The 13,111-nt window shown below is 37.4% G+C and overlaps 1 protein-coding gene across 1 annotated transcript in view; it reads right to left on the bottom strand.

The window, feature by feature from the left end:
- Nucleotides 1-9,186, bottom strand: part of nek10 (NIMA-related kinase 10) — a 34,743-nt gene extending 25,557 nt beyond the window's left edge. The window contains exons 1-12 of the mRNA XM_051721397.1: nucleotides 9,083-9,186; nucleotides 8,576-8,785; nucleotides 7,920-8,024; nucleotides 7,779-7,839; nucleotides 6,595-6,701; nucleotides 6,410-6,508; nucleotides 6,247-6,331; nucleotides 4,506-4,547; nucleotides 4,341-4,419; nucleotides 4,160-4,227; nucleotides 2,171-2,250; nucleotides 2,000-2,086 (exon numbers count right to left, since the gene is read on the bottom strand). Of these exons, the coding sequence (XP_051577357.1) occupies nucleotides 2,000-2,086; nucleotides 2,171-2,250; nucleotides 4,160-4,227; nucleotides 4,341-4,419; nucleotides 4,506-4,547; nucleotides 6,247-6,331; nucleotides 6,410-6,508; nucleotides 6,595-6,701; nucleotides 7,779-7,839; nucleotides 7,920-8,024; nucleotides 8,576-8,649 (887 nt within the window). The 5' untranslated portion in view covers nucleotides 8,650-8,785; nucleotides 9,083-9,186. The remainder of the gene's footprint in view (nucleotides 1-1,999; nucleotides 2,087-2,170; nucleotides 2,251-4,159; nucleotides 4,228-4,340; nucleotides 4,420-4,505; nucleotides 4,548-6,246; nucleotides 6,332-6,409; nucleotides 6,509-6,594; nucleotides 6,702-7,778; nucleotides 7,840-7,919; nucleotides 8,025-8,575; nucleotides 8,786-9,082) is intronic.
- Nucleotides 9,187-13,111: the final 3,925 nt, after the last annotated feature.

Raw genomic sequence — 13,111 nt, 5'->3', positions numbered from 1 at the left:
TTTGACTCCATTTCTCCTAAATGTGACTTTATGTCTCAAAATTACGCCTGCAAATAACAATTTAATGGTGCACTCAGTAGTCTTTTCCTCATTAAAAAGGTTTAACTCATTAAGACCTGAATTGTAATATTAATAATCATGACCACTCACATTAAAATGAAGACTCCAGTCATATCAGCATCCATATAAAAGCTGTTTTATTCTACATGGAGGGTGGCCATGTTAGAATCACATGACCAGCCAAATACTACTCACTTAATCTCAGTAACCGTCCTGTTATTGGACACTTTCACTCATTGATTAAAGTAATCATGGTTGACTGTGAATACTACATTTCTACAATGGCATCTGAAACTGAAAACTTTTGATTTTAAATGATGCTGCATCCAAGCCACTAGGTGTCAGTGTATGTCCAAGTTGACACAAAGACAAAAGTTACTGAGTGCACCTTTAATTGCTTTATATTATGCAAATGCAAAATTTACAGTGGCTGATACACATTTAAATGATGCAGCTCTACAGTATCTTACAGTAATGCATTAATTCAGTATGTAATGTGCAAATAATGTGTTTTGTAACATGCAAATCACAAAATTAAGACATAAAGTAGAAATTGTGAGAAAAACTTGTGCGAATATATAAAAACTACAGTGTTTAATTCTTGTACAGGGTTTGAAAGTAACTTTTTGGCTCACCAGCCACTGTGGCTAGTAGTTTCCAAGGTCACTAGCCACTCAACATTTTCACTAGCCAAAATACTTCCCTTGCAAAAGTTGATAAAGGTAACTGGAGACTGTAACGGCATGCATTTGTTTAGACATTATTTGAAAAAGAATGTCTTTAGCATAGATCAGGCCTGATTTAAGTCACTTTTAGAATATCTATGTCATGGACAGTTTGAACCGGAGGAAAATCTGTCAATAATCTGTTAATAATTCATGGTCATAAGAAGCACAGTTAAGAGCACGGATGGCTCCTCATTACTGTGGTTAGATAGTCTTTCCTAAAAAATAAAATATAGTATTGCTGTTTATAATGAAGGGGATGTCTAGGAGTTTAAGGGGTTGGATTTCCTCCGTATAATGCTTTATACTACAATGTTCTCTGTAGAATTCAGATGGGTCACATAAGTTTTATGGTCTCCGCCGGCCACCCTGATATCGAGTAAAGCCCGACCAGTGTTGGGTGTAATGCTAGGGAGGTTGCTAGGGAGGGTAGAGTCACATGAGGTAACCTCCTTGTGGTCACGATTACTGGTTCTTGCTCTCGATGGGGTGCATGGATCATGGAGAGTAGCATGAGCCTCCACATGCGGAGTCTCCGCAGTGTCATGCACAACGAGCCACGTGATAAGATGCGTGGATTGACGGTCTCAGAAGCTGAGGCAACGGAGACTTGTCCTCTGCCACCCGGATTGAGTTGAGTAACCGCACCACCACGGGGACCTACTAAGTAGTGGGAATTGGGCATTCCAAATTGGGGAAAAAAAATAAAAAAATAAGCAATGCAATTACTTTTCAGAAAGAGTAATTAGTATAGTAATCTAATTACACTGTAGAAAATGTAATTAGTAGTTAGTAATTCATTGCTCTTTTAGAGTAACTTACCTAACACCGAGCCCGACTGAATCACGCAAGTTTTGCTCTGGAGCACGCTGACTGTACGTGTCCACTGGCGTGTGTGTCCACTGTTTTAAATTAAATCCATTGACAATTCACTTCGCGAGCGTGGCGCTCACAGATGCGTGTGAATACCATTAAATTTGCTTCGCCAGCAGTTCCGAGTCACCTGACATTCATAATAATTTTCAAAGCAGGAAAAACTCTGAAAAGGTCACCTGCCAAAGTGGCTGGTAAGAGTAACGGAGTTACCCGCCACTGCCAATTTTTACCCGCATTTGGCGGGAGTTAATTTCAAACCCTGTTCTTGTGTGTTTACAGCATTCATTGACACACAGAGAAAGTTACCAGTTGAAAAAAAAAAAATCATTGTTGCGTACCTTTTGGATAACATGTCATATTCTTGTAATACCACTAGAAGATGCTCCACAACGGACAGCTCCCCAATATTCTCTTTGCATTCTTGACTAAATAAGAAGTGGAATTATTGACAAAAGCCAAAGAAGCTAATGTAATCACTGTAGATTTATATCACTTTGATGTAAAAGTACCTTTCAGCTAGTGTGGTGAGAGCCAGGAGCGCTCCTAACACCACACTACTGTCCCGCGTGGACAGCAGCCGTACAAGAGTCTGTGCGATAAATACAACAAGATGTTTACATTTTCCGAACAAAATTTGAGTGGTGCTCGCCAAAACTCGCCACCATGATGCTACGGTGTTGTGGGGGGTTGCTAGGAAGTTTCTAAGTAGTCGCTAGGGCGTTGCTATGTAGTTTCCAATGTGTTCTACAGGTATATGATTGCTAGAGCATTGGTAAATGGTAACTAGTGTTTAGAATGGTTGTTAGCGTGTTGGTAGGTGGTTGCTAAGGTGTTTAAATATTTTAAGTGCATTGCTATGTGGTTGCTAGGCCTTTCAGGGTGGTTGTAAGTGTTGCTATTTGGTCGCTAGGGTGTTCAAATGGCTTTTAGTGTGTTGCTTAACATTGCTATGTGGTTTCTAGGGTGTTCTACAGGTAGGTGGTAGCTAGGGCATTAGTAGGTGGTTACAAAGTGGTTGTTAGTGTGTTGCTAGGTGGTTCTACTACTGCGTTCGAACTGTTTTTTGGGTGCATTGCTATGCTGTTGCTAGAGTGTTCGGGGTAGTCTTTAGTGTGTTGCTATTTGGTTGCTAGTATGTTCAGTATGGTTTTAGTGTTTTGCTATGTGGTTGCTAGGGTGTTCTCATGGTTTTTATTGGGTTGCTACAGTATGTGGTTGCTAGGGTATTTGAAGTGGTTAAACTACTGTGTTGCTATGTGGTTGCTAAGTTGCTGCTGCACAAACTTTGTGAGGGGTGGTATGCACCGAAGTTTAATACTTAGGGTTTGTTCAAATCTCTAATCCTAACAGGAAAATCCCTAATACTACTAATAAACAATAAACTACAATCTGCTGTTTAACCTCATGAGACCCCGCGTACAAATGCATGGATGTTGTATTTTGGCTTTACTATACACAACACATAATTTAATTTAATTTAAACCAACTGATCTCAGTTCAGGAGACTCTGTGCTGTCAGAAAAGGGTTAAAATTTAGACGCATGGAGTCATGTGACAAAACAACATGGCGCCAACCACAGCGGAGTTTGTGTTTGGTTGAAATGCCAATAAAACTACATCTGGTAAGAAACCTCATAAAGTTTTTACATTGAAACCTGTTTGAGTCCAAAAATTAGAGTCTCTAGTTTCATCTGATATACAATTTTTAAAATTTGAGCAATTTATCCCGAAACGGCACGCTGTTAAACACAATGAACACATTCGTGTATGCTCAGTTTCAGTTAAATTATCCTATATTTACTGTGCATTATCACTCTGTGGGTGCATCCATTTCGAACTGTTCTGAGACCAGTGCAGACAGACAGCACACTGGAGGTTAAGTCATTCACTAAACAGGGATCAAGGGAGCATCTAATAGCTCTCTATGCAACTAAGTGCATTCACTCCTAAAATCTGATCAAAAGTTCAGTTTCAGGCTGCAGATGATGTTTGGATCACTCAACATGTTTAACAGACATGAGACAATGATAATCAGTACATAGATTCAGAATTTATAATGTGTAATTTAATTTTAACAAGGTTGGCAGTGATTGGATGATGCTGGACATTACTTTGAATCAGAATTAATTATGATAATTTCTGATGTAATGTCTGTAACATCTGAAAAACATAAATAATCAACACTGGAAACATAATAAACAATTTTACTCTGACTACATTTATTTATTCTGAAAAAATCTGACTTTCTTTAGCTTGGTATCATTTAAAATTTCACAACTTAGTACCGCCATCCACATATGTGGACATACATTTTTAGGAAAACTATTTGGTCTATTTATCTTTTTCTTCATGTATCTAAGGGGCTGCTAGTTAATAATCAAAAAGGGGAATGGAAAATGCACATAGCAGTCATGTAGGGGTCTCAGGAGGTTAAAGCATGATTTGGATTGTAAAAATACATTACATTCTTCAAAATATTTCCTCTATGAAACACAAACCTTGTGTGCCCCACAATTAATAATCCACTGCCTTTGTTCATCGACTGAAGACAATTTCTGAATCATATCTGCATAGAGAAAGAAAATAGAGGGGAATACAATATCAAACACATTATTATTCTTCCGGCTCATTCCCAAAATGCATGGAAAATGCATGTACATTGCAGGATATTTGTCTCACATGTCATGGCAACCAGCTGCTCGATTTGAAGTGTGTCTTCTCTGCATTCTAGATAATGGGTGGCAACCGAGTCCATGTACTGAAAGACATCAAATGAGAAAAACACAATGAATTTCCTCAAGCTAATGTTTATTTTCAGCATGTGAACATTTTGAAAATATTTACCTTCGCAAGTTGCCCAGCGCCTTGGAGTTCAAAGAAGACTTTCTAAAAGAGCATGCAGAAAAACATTTGGACATCACATGTGTCTCCTCTAAAGTTGTTTAAACATCTAATGAAAATTCAGTCATTGTTTACTCACCCCTGTGTTGTTATAACCCTATATGACTTTCTTTCTTTTTCTTAACACAAAGGGGAAATTGTGAAATATGTTGTGCTCAGTGATGTCATACAATGGCAGTTTATAGTGATTTCTTCCTCAAGCTTCAAAAGAACACAAAAGTATAATTCAGAAGTCTAATAAATTATTCCATGAGACTCATGATTGTTATGAAAGCATACGATAAGGTTTGGTGAGACAAACAAACCAAAATCTAAATGTATTATTTAGAGAAAATGTTCACTGACCGTTGATCTCCTGTGCGCATGTTCATGATAGGGCACGAGAGCAACAGTTCACGCAGCCTCCTCGTGACATTGGGGCGTTCAAGCGAAAACTCAATTTGCTTATCTAAAAACAGGTCCTCCACATTGATAGTGACAACAGAACACAACACAGATGCACACAAAACAGAGAACAGAACTTACTAAACATGAAGAGTTTATAGTCGAAGAATTGATGCATTTCTATGCCCAGCCTTATTTTATTGAACGGAGTACTCGGAAATCAAACAGAAACATAGAGGAGGCTACAGGCAGCCACAGTCACACCATGTCCTAACTTGACGGCAAAAGACACACGATGAAAGGTATCTTTCCTATGTTTATTAGAGTTTTTATCCAAACCAGCCGTGACGAGCGACGGTATATTTTATCGATCGCTTGTTTTCTATTTTTGGCATTGCACAGATAACTCTGTCTGCTGTGAACTGGCACCGGTCCAAAAACGTTCTCATAACAGTATATTAAAGCCAGCATCTCATGAGCCGGTTAAAAACTACTTGATTTTGGCAGAGAATGCTACACCTACTGAATGTTTTTGCGGAGGTCTCACTCTCTTCAGGTATATCACAAATACTCACCATTTCAGAATGGAGAAGAAGAGACAGACATTCCCGCCTACTCCATCTCTCTCTTTGATTGAGGACTCCGGTTTAAAAAATAAGGCTGGGCATAGAAATGTATCAATTCATCGACAACAAACTATTCAGATATGTTAGTTCTGTTCTCTGTTTTGTGTGCAGCTGTGTTGTGTTCTGTTGTCACTATCGCTGTGGAGGACCTGTTTTTAGATAAAACAAAAAGAGTTTTCATTTGAACGCCCCAATGTCACGAGGGGGCTGAGTGAACTGTTAATCTTGTGCTCTGTTATGAACGCGTTCAGAAGTGGTTTCTCTAATTAATACTGTACATTCGATTTCGGTTTGTGAGTCACCAAACCTTTTCGTATTCTTTCATAACAATCATGAGTCTCGTGGAATAATTTATTAGACTTCTGAATTATATTTTTGCATTCTTTTGAAGCTTGAAGAGGTGGCCACCATAAACTGCCCTTGTATGACATCACTGAGGACAACATTTTTTCACAATTTACCCTTTGTGTTAAGAAAAAGAAAGAAAGCCATATAGGGTTATAACAACACAGGGGTGAGTAAACAATGACTGAATTTTCATTTTTGGGTGAACTATCACTTTAAATAAAACAAAACCGAACAATATGAAGAGAATAAATCAAAGCTAATTAGGATCATATCCATCACAATATGCAAAATCCATCAGATACCAAGCAGAGATTTTAGGGTCCTACCTGATGACTTGAATCTCTGATCAACAATCTCAAGCAGTTCAGAACTCTTAAAACATTGTCTGATGATGAATTTTCCAACCATTCACTGAAATCAAAAGAAACTAGTTTGAAATGATCTATAAACACTTGAGCTGACATCATCATAATAGGTAAGCATACAGACCTGCATCCGAGTCTGTTATCCATCAAGGCAGTGAAGATGTCCAGGAAGAGTCTGTGATGTGGCTGGTCACTAAAACATCTTTGGTTTCTGTAGGCCACACTGTTAACACCATGAACATTGGTTAAAACAAATCCAACAGACCATGAGTAAACCCAGGTAACAAGAGTACAATCCATACTGTGCACCTGAAGTTCTCCAGCGCAGATGCTTCAGTGTCTGGACTGATTTTCCGGTTGGGAACACTTGAGGAGTTCCGAGACTTCAGTCCTTTAGACTGACTTAACGCTGAAACCTGAGATGGCGAGCAGGAATGAATCAGACATGTTAGCTTTAGTGCAAATAAATTCATAGCAGGGTCGTATGCCATTCAGAGCTGAATTTAAAGGGATAGTTCACCCAAAAATGAACACTCTCTCATCATTTACTCACCCTCATGCCATCCCAGATAAGTATGACTTTCTTTCTTCTGCTGAAGATTTTTAGAAGAATATTTCAGCTCTGTAGGTCCATACAATGCAAGTGAATGGTGACTAGAACTTCGAAGGTCCAAAAAGCATACAAAGTCATCCATAAAACTCCAGTGGTTAAATCCATATCTTCAGAAGCAATATTATAAGTGTGGGTGAGAAACAGATCAATATTAACCATAAATCTCCACTTTCACTTTCAAAATGTGAAAGCGAAAGTGAAAATGGAGATCATTTGTAAAAAAGCATTTAAATATTGATCTGTTTCTCACCCACACCTATCATATCGCTTCTGAAGACATGGATTGAACCACTGGAGTCATACAGATTACTTTTATGCTGCTTTTATGTGACTTCTGGAGCTTCAAAGTTTTGGTCACCATTCACTTGCATTGTATGGACCTACAGAGCTGAAATATTCTTCTAAATATCTTCATTTGTGTTCTGCAGAAGAAAGAAAGTCACACACATCTGGGATGGCATGAGGGTGAGTAAATGATGAGAGAATATCACTTTAAGGAAGAAGAACTAAAATGGATTGAAATTCAAAAATATTCAGCTCAACTCAGTAGAATCAGTAGATAACATTTTTTATGTTGAACATTTATTGTTATCACGTTAAATGAAAACAATGTGGATCATATTTTGCAAAATAAAAAATGGCTGTGTTAATTGTTATAAAAGTATTGAACTTTAATTAATTAGTCAAAATTAATAATGTAATTATTGATGTTTTGTGTTGGAATAATTAAATTCCTTTGTTGTGTGACTGTACTGAATTTCTATGCCTCACAATAGTTTTGTGAGAAATGATTATGATTTTTATTACAATAGTTTTACTGTATTATTACTATGATTTTACAACAAAATGACAACAACAACAAAAAAAATCTTTTTTTTACCTGTTTTTTGGATAAAGGAGCTGTGATCAAAGATAGAAGCCTCCTTAGATCAAGAAGCTCCCTAAAAACAAAAAAAATATAATTAGCCCATACTTTATTACATAATAAATAATAAAAAAAGACATTCATAAAGCTGCTTACTTTGGGTTTCGATTGGCGTCTTTGGGTTTTTGATGGGATTTAATCGGTCCTCTAGACTTTCTGTCTTGAAGAGGCATTTTAACACAATCTTCATCACTCACATTTCTGCTGATCAATCAGATGAGAAATACTTTTTAAAATCCTTATTAAAGATCATTTTAAGCCCTCTTGTTCTTCAAACAATGACATCATTCACTAAGGAAAAATTCTAATGAACACATTGCTTAAAAATATATACAAATAAATAGACTTTTTAAAACTAGACTATTTGGCACATACAGTGGCCCCACTAACATAATATTTAAAATGGTGCTTGAGCTTTTCTCAGAACTACTTCACTTTCTGAACCATTTTTGCTAAATGACTTTTAACAAAGTCTTTCTAGCAAGTCAGTCCACTGTTGGCCATCTTTGGACCGTGCTCCTATCTACTTGAATGATGAAAGACCAAAATCTCAAAAACGGTTGGTCAAGATTATGATCAAATAACATATTTCTAATTAGCAATACAATCTGACAATACTGGTATACATGTTTTTGCTTGTTTACATCATATTACGCAAAAACACGCATTTTATCCGGCTTGAATAACTAATGCGCATGCGCGATATCAAGTTGCTTGACAGGCGATACCTAAAAGGTGATTGGCTCTTTTACCTGTAAGGCGGGACTTCCTTTCTACATCCGCTGACCGTTGGCTGCTGTTGGGCGTTCCAATTTCTCCCATTCATTTTAATCGAAGTGGTCCGTCTACAATAAATACTCTCTGCTTTTAATCAACTGGTGTCTTGGAGATTTTTAGTGGATGTATGATGCCAGTTCCCCTCACACAGGTGTATGTCAGCAATTAACTATAGACATGTCCCACTAACAACCACACAAAGTGTCACATTACTTTTTAATCTTCATTTTGAACAGTATATCTATAGTGTTATCATTTTAAACCTAATGCATTTCATTTTGTGACAAGTTTTGCTTGGAAGTGTGCCTGTGCTATCTTTCTTTAAAATAAAATGCATCACATGGGCCACTTATTTTTGAAATGTTGTTATGTAATGCAATGGCATTCAGATATTTTTAAGTGGTTTAAGTGTCAAAATATTTTTCAAAGGCTTCATGAACGCGTCTTCGTGGCTTTAAATGTTGTAAAATGTATTTTCTCACCTGAATGAATCCGAAGTATTCCACGGAATATATTCGCATGGTTTAAACTCAAGGTCGGCAGATATTTCTGTGTATTTTGAGAAGTCAAAACAGAGAAGCTCGAATCAAATTGCACATTGGAATGCGAACGCACACCTGTAACCAATGAGACGACGCGATGATGAGGCGTCTGCAGTTACCATGGAGACACTCCACAACATACTCCTGGATGAGTTTCTCTTTTGTGAACATTTATTTTACACACGAAATTCACAACAAAAGACATACATGTTGACGCATATAAAAAAGAAATGGCAAACGAAAAAAAAAAAAAAAAAACAATCATCGAATATATTTAAATGAAATTAGATAATTAAATTAAATTAATTTAAAATCAAAATGATTTAACTAAAACTCAAATAACGATAAATTCAAATAAAATAAATAAATAAAAAACGTAATATTACGTAAATTAAAATATCTTTATATGTATATTTATTTTATAATAAATAAAAATGTAAATTAATTACTAATATAATATACATAATTTTATAATATATATATAAATATATATATATATATATATATATATATATATATAATGATCTGCACTCCTTTTCTCAAATTCTTATATACATTTATTCACATATTTTAACACAGAACACACCCTAAACTGGTAGAGCACAGTGACTCCATTTCTTTAAAATAATTATATTGAAAATATTTATTGCAAATAATATATATATATATATATATATATATATATATATATATATATATATATATATAAACTAAAAAAAAAAAAAAAAAAGAAACATCCCTTTTTCAGGACACTGTATTTTAAAGATAATTTTGTAAAAATCCAAATAACTTTACAGATCTTTATTGTAAAGGGTTTAAACAATGATTTCCATGCTTGTTCAATGAACCATAAACAATTAATGGACATGCACCTGTGGAACGGTCATTAAGACACTAACAGCTTACAGATGGTAGGCAATTAAGGTCACAGTTCTAAAAACTTAGGACACTAAAGAGACCTTTCTACTGACTCTGAAAAACACCAAAAGAAAGATGCCCAGGGTCCCTGCTCATCTGTGTGAACGTGCCTTAGGCATGCTGCATGTAGGCATGAGGACTGCAGATGTGGTCAGGGTAATAAATTGCAATGTCCGTACGGTGAGACGCCTAAGACAGCGCTACAGGGAGACAAAAAGGACAACTGATCATCCTCGCAGCGGCAGACCACGTGTAACAACACCTGCACAGGATCGGTACATCCGAATATCACACCTGCGGGACAGGTACAGGATGGCAACAACAACTGCCCGAGTTACACCAGGAACGCACAATCCCTCCATCGGTGCTCAGACTGTCCGCAATAGGCTGAGAGAGGCTGGACTGAGGGCTTGTAGGCCTGTTGTAAGGCAGGTCCTTACCAGACATCACTGGCAACAACGTCGCCTATGGGCACAAACCCACCTTCGCTGGACCAGACAGGACTGGCAAAAAGTGCTCTTCACTGACGAGTCACGGTTTTCTCTCACCAGGGGTGATGGTCGGACTCGTGTTTATTGAAGGAATGAGCGTTACACTGAGGCCTGTACTCTGGAGCAGGATCGATTTGGAGGTGGAGGGTCCGTCATGGTCTGGGGCGGTGTGTCACAGCATCATCGGACTGAGCTTGTTGTCATTGCAGGAAATCTCAATGCTGTGTGTTACAGGGAAGACATCCTCTTTCCTCATGTGATACCCTTCATGCAGGCTCATCCTGACATGACCCTCCAGCATGACAATGCCACCAGCCATACTGCTCGTTCTGTGTGTGATTTCCTGCAAGACAGGAATGTCAGTGTTCTGCCATGGCCAGCGAAGAGCCCGGATCTCAATCCTATTGAGCACGTCTGGGACCTGTTGGATCGGAGGGTGAGGGCTAGGGCCATTCCCCCCAGAAATGTCCAGGAACTTGCAAGTGCCTTGGTGGAAGAGTGGGGTAACATCTCACAGCAAGAACTGGCAAATCTGGTGCAGTCCATGAAGAGGAGATGCACTGCAGTACTTAATGCAGCTGGTGGCCACACCAGATACTGACTGTTACTTTTGACCCCCCCCCCCCTTTGTTCAGGGACACATTATTCCATTTCTGTTAGTCACATATCTGTGAAACTTGTTCAGTTTATGTCTTAGTTGTTGAATCTTTATGTTCCTACAAATATTTACACATGTTAAGTTTGCTGAAAATAAAAGCAGTTGAAAGTGAGAGGACGTTTCTTTTTTCGCTGAGTGTATATATATATACACTGGCGGCCAAAAGTTTGGAATAATGTTAAAATAAAGTTTTGGGTTTTTACTTGGCGGCTCGAGACCAAGTAGAAAACAGGCAATTAGAATCATCATGGCGCCGCCCAGTGGTTGATCAGAAAAACTGTGGATGGGGTGATTCCTACTATGCAGTATATTTCCCCTTCATTAAAGGTGCTGTAAGCATTTATTTTTTTTCATGGAAAAAGCAGTCTTTGACGCTTTCTGCCTGTCAATCATTTTTCACATTCTCATAGTGTTATAGTTGAAGCAAATTATTGAGGCTTAAAGCTGTGTTTCCCAACTACACTAGTGTGCCGTGGAAAATGATCAAATTCCACAAAATAAATAAATAAATACAGATTTTTTCCGGAATATAAGTTGCAGATTTCTGAAAGGTCCTGCTACTTATAGTCCGAAGCAGTGGTGTAGTAGTGTCTGAAGAGGTGGGCATACTGTGCATTTATGAAGGACCCCATAAAAATAAAAAATAAATTGGCTGTTGTAATTATAGTCCCATATGAACAAAATGTATTCAAAACGTTTCTTGCTGGCATGGTGTACAGTACACTACTAAAAACCATGGTATGGTAACGATGTTAAATATGTATTTAAATTAATAGGTCTCATTAATGTTGCATTCATAAGGCTACAATGAAAATGTTTAATACTTTATAATTACTGTAATTAAAACTAATACATAATATCCAATAAACTGTTAAGCATTGTATAGCTAATATGAGTGTAGTAATGTTCACGTTAACACGTTGTATTACCATATATAGCCTACATAAGGATTAATGGTTATTTGTTTATATGTGTCCTATAATGTGCTTTTCTGTGTATAGTAAAATTGTTTTCCTACTTAGAAACGTACATTTAAATGCTTTGATATCACAAAGAAAAAAGGCACCACCGACAGCAGTAAAAGGCAAAAACTGATATAGTTACAGGACACAGTTGTCCAGCATCTGCAAAGAGCATCAAAAACTATGGGTGCAATAACATGATGTATTTTCACAAAGTTTAACTGCATAAGTTAAATTTAAATGTATAGCCTACATACTGATATCAGTATGTAGACTATACATTTAAATGTAACTTATGCAATTAAACTTTGTGAAAATACATCAAGTTATTGCACCCATAGTTTCACAGGGAAATACATTTACAGTGCAAATTATGGTTACTCCAGGGATGCTCCATCAGCATTAGATGCTGGAAATGTCCCGCCCCTTACTGAAATGGAAAATATGACTGGTTTGCAAATATCCAGTTGTGTCTAAAATGAACATTCTGATTAGTGGATCAGCTTAGTCAGACTGTCTGTCTTGCCTGTGCCATCAGTTGCGCTCCTGCCTCCCGCAGCTCCATGCGCATTTAGAAAGAATCTCGGGACAAAAAAAAAATAAAAAACACAATTCACTCAACGGTGCTGTGGTATCGTGTTAGTAGACTGAAAAAGTTCCGGGTCAAAAGCCTACTCGTTTTTCTGGCAGCGATACGTATCATCACTTATTTTAGGTGGGCATACGCAAAATCCTAAGAAAGATAGTTGGGCATACGCCGTATGCCTGCATATACCCTAGACTACACTATTGGTAGTTAACAAACACAACGTCATCTTTACGAACACCATTTATCAATCAAATAATTAACGTGTGGTTCACCAATCACAAGGGAGAGGCACACGTGTGCTCAATAACAGAGAATTGAGCTTAATATTAGCTACAGCATTCTCTAATAAGA

This window comes from Myxocyprinus asiaticus, chromosome 16 (assembly GCF_019703515.2).
Source record: "Myxocyprinus asiaticus isolate MX2 ecotype Aquarium Trade chromosome 16, UBuf_Myxa_2, whole genome shotgun sequence".
In the NCBI taxonomy this organism is placed as follows: domain Eukaryota; kingdom Metazoa; phylum Chordata; class Actinopteri; order Cypriniformes; family Catostomidae; genus Myxocyprinus; species Myxocyprinus asiaticus.
The sequence above is the reverse complement of the archived record's forward strand: the minus strand, read 5'-3'. Positions and strand labels throughout refer to the sequence as shown.